The sequence below is a fragment of the Kryptolebias marmoratus genome, unplaced genomic scaffold (genome assembly GCF_001649575.2).
Source record: "Kryptolebias marmoratus isolate JLee-2015 unplaced genomic scaffold, ASM164957v2 Scaffold49, whole genome shotgun sequence".
Taxonomy (NCBI): Eukaryota; Metazoa; Chordata; class Actinopteri; order Cyprinodontiformes; family Rivulidae; genus Kryptolebias; species Kryptolebias marmoratus.
In genome coordinates, this window is record NW_023665783.1 from 35,937 (window position 1) to 44,562 (window position 8,626).

The 8,626-nt window shown below is 37.7% G+C and overlaps 1 protein-coding gene across 4 annotated transcripts in view; it reads right to left on the reverse strand.

Moving 5' to 3' along the window:
• The window catches only part of ano10a (anoctamin 10a), a 48,810-nt gene that overhangs the window by 33,190 nt on the left and 6,994 nt on the right, over positions 1-8,626 (reverse strand). For 3 of the 4 annotated variants that reach the window (XM_037974423.1, XM_037974426.1, XM_037974424.1), the window contains 3 exons: positions 1,863-2,020; positions 1,587-1,784; positions 828-962 (listed from right to left, as the gene is read on the reverse strand). In XM_037974423.1, the coding sequence (XP_037830351.1) occupies positions 828-962; positions 1,587-1,784; positions 1,863-2,001 (472 nt within the window). In that variant the 5' untranslated portion in view covers positions 2,002-2,020. Of the gene's footprint in view, positions 1-827; positions 963-1,586; positions 1,785-1,862; positions 2,021-3,050; positions 3,135-8,626 lie in introns of all 4 variants that reach the window. The other variant, XM_037974425.1, reaches the window with a different exon arrangement.

Genomic DNA, 8,626 nt, shown 5'->3' on the forward strand with positions numbered 1-8,626 from the left:
CCGGGAAAGTTGTGAAAAGTGAAACTATAGCCGGCCGAAGATAATAGAGTCTGTTGTCATTTGATACTGTTACGTCTAACAGGTACATATATATTACTGCACTAAAATGCAGCAGATCTCATTTGTGAAAGTTCAGTTAAATGTCACTTCGAAATAAAGCTTGAAAAAAGAAGAAATGAGATTATTTTTTCATATTTTTCAGAGAATAACTGACAACGCACATAATTGGGGTATATCGTGATATAAAATGATCCATATTGTGATATAGGATTTTTTCCATATCGCCCAGCACTAGTTCCCTACTGCAGTTTTAATGTATTTATAAAGAAAAAAATGTTAATAAAGTTAAGAAGTTTAAAACACCAAAAGCCATAGCACTATATCTGGCTGAGCTGAAATGTTTAAAAAATGAATGGTTAAAATAGCACAATGTATGCAAAAGTAGTTTGATTCCCCCCCAAAAAGGACAGAATAAACTATAAACAGGAAAACAATAGTGTACAGTATATGCTGAGTCAGCCTTCACACTATTATTCTAGACTCGCTGGGGTGTCCAGTCTTGGTCCTGGAGGACCTCTATCCTGCATGTTTTAGATGTTTCTCTGCTTTGACACACCTGATTTGAATGACTGAGTGATTAACAGGCTTCTGCAGAACTTGAAGACCTGCTGAAGAGCCGGGAAACATCTCAAACATGCAGGATAGGGGCCCTCCAGGATCAGGATTGGACACCAGTGTAGAGGGTAAAAACTCATGAAGGTGCCATGTTCTTTTTTGTGAGGTAAATGAAAAAGCTTGAGCTGAATTTCTGAGATGTGAACACTCACTGATAGATTTCCCAGGATAGAGCTTTGCTTGCGTGTATCCTGGTACATGAGTTTCCTCTTTGGCTCGCAGTGTGTCCAGCTCATGTTTGATGATGTACTGACACTCAGACATGCTGAGAAAACCGTCTCCTTCACCTGGAGGCAAAACAGAGACACACAGCAACCCCCTTTTTAGTTTCCTGTCTGACAGCAGGCAGCAGCAGGTCAGAGCCTGTTTCCTTTACAATGGATTGGAGGTAACACAGCTAAGTGTTATCAAACACCAAACAGCTCCGGAACCTTTATTGGAACCCAGACAAGCTGCTGTAAGCTGCAACCAAGCATACAATTTATTTCTAAACATTCATCAATGCAATCTATTTTTCTAAATAATTCTGCTAAAATAAAATTAAAAATTTTGCACTGATTTTGGTGAAACTTTTAGAAAGAGATCATTAAATCTACAACCAAATAACTTTTGGTTTTAACTCGATTCAAGATGGTTGTCACAGTCAACTGACCTTAAAAAAACAACTAAAATATCTATAACTAATGGCTGGCAGATAGCTCATCAACATGTTGCTGCTCCAAATGTAAATAGGTCATTGGAAGAATCTGTCACTTTTTTGCTGATTCATTAGAGCAGTGATTCATCAGTTGTAGATGTCCATCCAATGATTACCTTTTAAGAGTTTAATCAACATTTGTCTGATTCATGGGATATTTTCCGAACAGACAAAGAAACAGAAACACAGGTAAAAACTTCCTTGCCATTATCACCTTTAAAGTGTTTGAAGTTGTGTTTGTTGGCACAAGTGAAGCCCCTCATGGACCCGTCACTATACTCCTTAAAGAGGCCCACGTCTTCAGCACCGGACAGCAGCCTCGGCCAGGAGGCCCCCACCAGAAACAGGTTGGGATTGTCCTTCTCCTGAGCTCCGACTCCAGGGCCCAGCTGCTCCACTAGCAGCTCAGCACCTGTAAAAGTTGACAGCGTTAACCCCAGTGAATGCAGTGGAGGACAGAAACACAAAGGCAGCAGAGTGACTTCCATACCTCCATTCCTCTGTGGGTCTCTGATCCTGCTCAGTAGCCAAGCAGCTGCTTCCTCCTTGGTGTTTGAGGCCAGCTCCAGCACCACCCGAGGAATGAACCCAGAGCTGCTGCTGTCCACTGCAGGCTCCCACTGCATCATCCCAGCTGCAAACGGCCAGCTGAGCTCCACACAAACCAACAGGAGGGACACATGAATAATATGTATTTGTAATATTACCATAAAAGATAATGTATAAAAAGGTTATTTTTTTAATTTAAAAAATGGGTTAAATACACAACATTTTCCAACACCAAAAGCAGATAATTAAAGGCCTAGAATTCCTTAAAGGAATGCATATTGCCCCCCACCTTTCATGTCAGGGTTTTAGACTCAGATCATCCTATGATGTGAAATAAGGTTAAAGCTGTTTTGGTCAGACCTTGAAAATAATGTAATGTGATATCTCGCGTGATCCCAAATGATCTGTCAGAACTTGCAGTATGTGTTGTGAATAACTTGCAGCTACCAAGTCAGTTGTTAGGTCAATGTCTTTAAAACTGACTGAGTTATAGCCAGTTTTATGCGGGCAAAAGGTAATTAGCTGTGGCGGCGAAGTTCAATTGGATTGACTCTTAAAAGTTAATCAGTTAAAGATGTACATCCAGTAATTACTTTCTGAGAGTTTCATTAAAGTTTATCTACTTGTTCAGGAGATATTTTGGTACAAAATGTAAAAAACATTAATCAAATCATGCAAGTGGTTTGTTAGCTGCTTCATTAATCTTCTAGCCACAGTTTCATCTTTCTCTCAAATTTAGAAGAAAGTGAAAAATTGTTGAACACCTATAAGTCAAACTGCTAAGAAAAACAGAAAGTGTGGTTTTACAAACATATCTCGAGTCATTAAAATATGGTGTTGCAGTGTTTAATTTGATCAAAGACCATAAGCTACAAATCATTTCTGTTCTTTACACAAATATGTTTTTTATTTTTGTTTAAACATGTAAAAATACCAATAAACACCAACAGTTTCTTACAGATTTTTAGTTTTGCAGTGTAATAAACAATAGTTTTTATGTGTAATATTTATATAAACTTATTGAGTTGTATTAACTTTATTTTAAGCACAGTGGTTAGGAGTCAACCAGTCAAAAAACAATATTCAGGACGTCTTCATGCATTCTTACTCCAGGAGTGGCAGTGCTTACCAGCTTAACTGTGCACAGAAAACAGTGATCTGTCCATCATCGGTGGAGACACACCCACTGTGTCCTCATAAAACACATTTTCATCTGCAAGCATAAATTCATAAATTCACAGGGACCTGCAACATTTACAACGCAAAGAGCTATTTCTGCCCCTTCAATCAAATAAATAAAATGTGTCCAGAGCCACAAAACCTACTTGAAGCAGTAGAAGCACTTAGAGAGGGCAAAGTGCTGAATGACTTTGCTGAAATTTGCTTAAGAAAGAATTGTTAACTGAACTGTAGAAGTTAAACCAAGCAGAACATGAGCTGAATTTAGCAGAACAATAACTAAAAGCTTAAATTCTTAAAAAGCTAAAGGTAGCATAAAAAGACAAAAATAGAGCAAGTCTGTTAAATCAGAACAATGTTTTGAAAGAATTGAGAAGATCTCAATGTATTCTGATGGGAAAAAATTTGTTAATAAAATAAATAATTTTAAAATGAATTACAAAAACCAAGAGTAACCGAGCACATTGCTGCAGATTAAGTTTAACGTTTTGATAAATGAATAATTAAAAGAACACAAAGTATGTGGAAGTAGCTTGAGTGTGAAAACTGCATGGAAGAAACGGAATGGTAGCAGCACACTGTGAACGCTGACTCAGCATTTACACTAATAAAGTTTGATCCAACCATCCATTTTCCTGTCAGAGTCACAAGGAGCTGCTGCTTTTTCCAGCTGTCAGAGAGTGAGAGGCAGGTCGCAGGTCCATCACAAAGTCATGAATTAACCATTTTACAATAAATTGATATTTATTGGCATTTATACATGTAAGGATAAAATGTACATGTAACATGTAAGAGATCAAAAAAAGGGAAAGAAAACATTTTGTTTATATAATTTTGATAAAATGTAAACACTAACCTATGTAGTCAATGTGAATACTGACTATATTTCTATATAATTAATAATTTAATGGCCTAGCATTCCTTGAAGGAACACATATTGCCCTTGTCATGTAAGAGTTTTAGACTAAGATTTTTTTTTGAACAGAACATGTTTTATTATTTATGAAAATGCTCCATTCTCAATTCAAACTTAATATTTGGCACATTAAGTCACAAACATCATTTTCCAGAACAACCTAACAAAACAGCTGGACAAGAACATCTAAACGTCTCGACGAGTTGAAATCATAATAAATCTTTTCACTACTGTGATAAGATAGACAGACAGACAGACAGACAGATAGAAACCCAAGTACACATACAAACTAATTAAATGTACACACTATAGTCAGTTTCAAACATATTATCAATGGATAGGTTTAGCTTCGCCAGTATTTTCTCCATAGTACAAACCCTCACTAATCTGTCTCTCCACTGATTCACAGAAGGGGGTAATTGTTTATACAAACATACAGTAATCATTTTTTTCACTACCAGTATAAGAATCCCAAATTGATACAGTTTTTCTTTATTTATAAGTTACTCTGTAGCACTCCCAGAACAAAGAAAAGGGGGTTCCTTTCAATATAGATGTGTAAAATATTTGAAATTTCCTCTCCAAATCCTTCCCAAAATGTTTTAATCTTTGGGCAATCCCAAAAGATACGAGTGTGATCTCCAACTAGTCCACATTGTCTCCAGCACAAATTTGTTTTAACCTTATCAAACTTTGAAATAATACATGGTGTTCTGAAATATCTAACGATTACTTTCCAATAAAATTCTTTCCAGGTTGGGCTGTTGGTCAGTTTATGTCCATTTTCACACACCAGCTCCCACTCATGATCATCAATCACAACATTCATTTCTAGTTCCCACCTTTCCGTTATCTCAGGAGACATGACTGTAAACATTTATACAGATTTGATTTTTTTCCTCACATTTCTTTATGAAGAGCATTTCTAAATCAGTGAGTTGTGATTTAAGAAGTGACCATTCTGAATGGTATCTTCTTAGGTATCTTCTCAATTGCAAAAACCTGTAAAATCAGATGAAATCAACCTATATTCCTCTTGAATCTGACCAAAAGATTTCAGAATCTCACCTTCAAACAAATTTTCAATAAAGATTAAATTCTTCTTTTGCCAAACTTGAAATCCTGCATCATGTTGCCATGGTAAAAAATCTATTATATCCAAGATTTTCATGGCCCTAGATATAGATTGACTAAGATCATTTTATGTTGAGAAATGACAGAATACCTAGGAAATAATATACTTAATCTGGAGATGTTTTGTGAGATGTCACACAGTATACGTTGTGTATGACTCATTCATTATCTGTAAAACTAACTGAGTTTTAGAGTTTTCCTGAGGCCATCTTGAATTGGACTGACTCCACACAATAATCAGTTGTGGAAGTACATCCAAGTTTCATTAAAATCCATCCAGTGGTTCATGAGATAGTTTTGCTAACAGGGAGACACACAAACGTGAGCAAATATAAATGATAAATGGTCTGTACTTACATAGCACCTTTCTAGCCAACCAGGCTACTCAAAGAACTTTACAACACAATCTGCGCCCATTTGCCCATCCACACACATTCATACAGCACTCTAATACATCTCTACAAAGCTAATCTGAAACATCATTCTACAGAGCCCATTCATACACCACATCGGAGGCAACAAGGGGTTCAGTGTCTTTCCCAGGGACACTTTGACATGGAATCAAACCCCCAACTCTCTCATTGAAGGTTGACTGCTTTAACCACTGAGCCACAGCCGCCCAAATAATATACAATATTATGTATCTGACTGTTCCTTTCAGCTGTGGGCAATTAAAGTAACGCAGATAAGTTATTAGAGTAAACTTTAAAAAATGATCAGACGGTTGTGAATTTTTTCTCAGACATTGGTTTACTTCAACTTTTATTTTTTTTAAATCCAGGGTAAGCCGTTGTCTTTTGATGACTTGTAACAGTAGTATGTCTGCAAATCTGCCTTTTCTGTTTTCCCCCTCAGCAGTTTGCCTCAGTTGTGTCAGAAATGTTGAATTTCCCTGTGTGGCTGGAAGTTAAACTAATAAAGTGGCTAACAGGATACTAGTTCAGAGGGATCAGTTCTGTTGTTAGTATCAATCTGTCACACACTTTTCATTTTACACCAAATCAAACAGAAAAACTGATGAAACTAGCTCTTTCTATTGTAGTTATGACTAATATTCATTGCCGTGTTCTTTTTTTAGCCACAGATTGCATCCCCCTGCCCTGACAGCTGACATACCCTGGCAGGCAGAGGGAGGAGCGGTGTCCTGGAGGGACACCAAGCAGAGCTCAAGTTGCTAACTGCTGTGTTTCTGGCTGTGATACACAGAGCATGTTAAACTGAAAGCATTCAGTTTGACTTTCATTGATTTATTTGCTTCAAATAAAATGTTTAGTACATAAATGACATTATAAGGATTGTTAGCTGTACTGTATTATTGGTTGTGATTCGCCCATCATAGGACTAATATTTCTATAAACACTCCTTTTTATCGGCTGCAGCAGTAATCTCCTTCTGTGAGTTTTGACTCGTTTGATTATCTTTGACTTCTTGCACAGAGGGATCATATGCATGCTGATACAGGTGAACCAGCTCCGCTAGAGCAGCAACATCGTCCATTTTGAATGGAGTGGGACATGTGCGATCCGTGCCAAGTTATAAAAATTGGGAGGTGCACGACCACGCGACCAGCAGCATAGAGAGACAGTTATGACACTCTTTGAACTAGCTGATGTGCGCTCATGTGGGTAATGTAGCTCTCAACAGTTCCAAACATCTCAGCGCTGTCAGTCACTTTGAGTAGCTACTGGTGAGACATAACACAAAAATCGACTTTTCTTATCATTGACAGCAGTTCCCTTTGACGTCAACCACCACCACATCTGCTGATCTCCCTGAAAACAATAAACAGTTTAGAGCACTCAGAAACAATCACTATCATAGCTGTAAAGTCATACTGGGGGAAAAAACATAAAATGTGTTGCTTTAAAGGAAATAATTGGAAAAAAAATACAAATACTAGTTAAAATGTTAAGGGTGGAACAGGAGAAAAGTTTACTGTGTAATTGTACATATCCCTATATTTTTGTATAGTACAAGAACACATACATGTATCACACACATATATATACACACAATAACATTGAATCTAAAACCTGTCCATCTCTTGGTCCACAGAGGATGATACCTGTTCCTGCATCCTGACTTGTTCTTCCTGTCTCTGAGAGATGTTGTGTGTTATGATGTATTATGTTAGGTTGTGTGCGGCTGCAGCCACGGCCCAGTTATGGTCCACATGACTACATAACCTGACCTGGCTGGAAGGGTTGGCTCTGCCCCAGCTCGTCACCTGGACCCCAGTTGTTCAAACAGCTCATATATTTCACAATCCTTACTTGTGCGCTGACTCCAGCGGGTTGCCTTAGCGGTGCGGATGTCATACCCAGTGAATACAACGGTGCGTTCAGGGTCATACGCGTAAGTAGGAGAGGTCCATTCTTAAAGTATTGCTGCTGAAATGCACACACTGGTGCAGTTTGTTGCTCACATCATGTTAATGGTGCCACGTATTGTCCAAAACAGTTTTTTAAGGCAAACTTAGTCACTGGCATTAGTTGGTTCACTGCCAATCACATGCATATAGTGGATAGAAAGTGCTGAGCCACAATTCTCTCAGCCCCTACGTTTCCTGAAGGCAACATGACTGACACAGTCTCCTTTTCTTTGACTGTCAGTCATGATTCCACGCCCCTCTCAGCTAAAACCACGCCCCTCTCAGCTAAAACCATGCCCATTTCAGCTGAAACCACACCCCCTACGCGAAATTGGGGCCAAAAGTCTGAAACTGAAAAAAACTGGTCTGAAAATGGAAAAAATATTTGAAGCTGAAAAAATAAAGCTTTGATCCTAAAAACATAAAAACTGAATTGAAAAGAAAAAAATCCTCAAATATCAAAATATGTAAAAGTGAAAAATAAAAATTAATAATTTTTTCAAAGAATTTCCAGAATTAAATCAATATTTTCTTTAAACTGGAAAAAAAAAATTGGCACACTTATTTTTAGTCTGAATATGTGATTCCAAAAACTCAAGCTTTCAATTTCAAGTTTTAGTTTTTCGATTGAAATTTCTTTTTTCAAATTAACAAAACATTTGGCCCCGATTTAACTCCATAAGGTGGAAGGATCCTGCAGTGAGAAGTACAGCAGAACTTCCACTGCATGTTGATCCACTGACTAGTGACCACACATATTGTTCTGAAGTAAACTTTTGTACGAACTGTGTTACATAATAAATTTCATATTTTTTATTGAACAATAATCTTCATGCTAACAGTGCCATTGTAATTTCAGAGATTGAGGAAGGAAGAAGCAAAAATGAGCCAAGTGAGATAAGGGAAAATGAAGGAGAAAAGGAAGATAAAAAAGGTAGCCTCAGAGGACAGGAACATGCCAGGAACTGATGATAAGCCAATAAGTCAATGGGGCCAGGAGTATGTATTGTGGAGGAGAAGATAGTGCAGAAGTTCACCAGGCCTTGTTAGGAATGTCCGGTTGTTTTTGCCAGTTATGTCCGGATGTTTTTGCCAGAACTTGGGA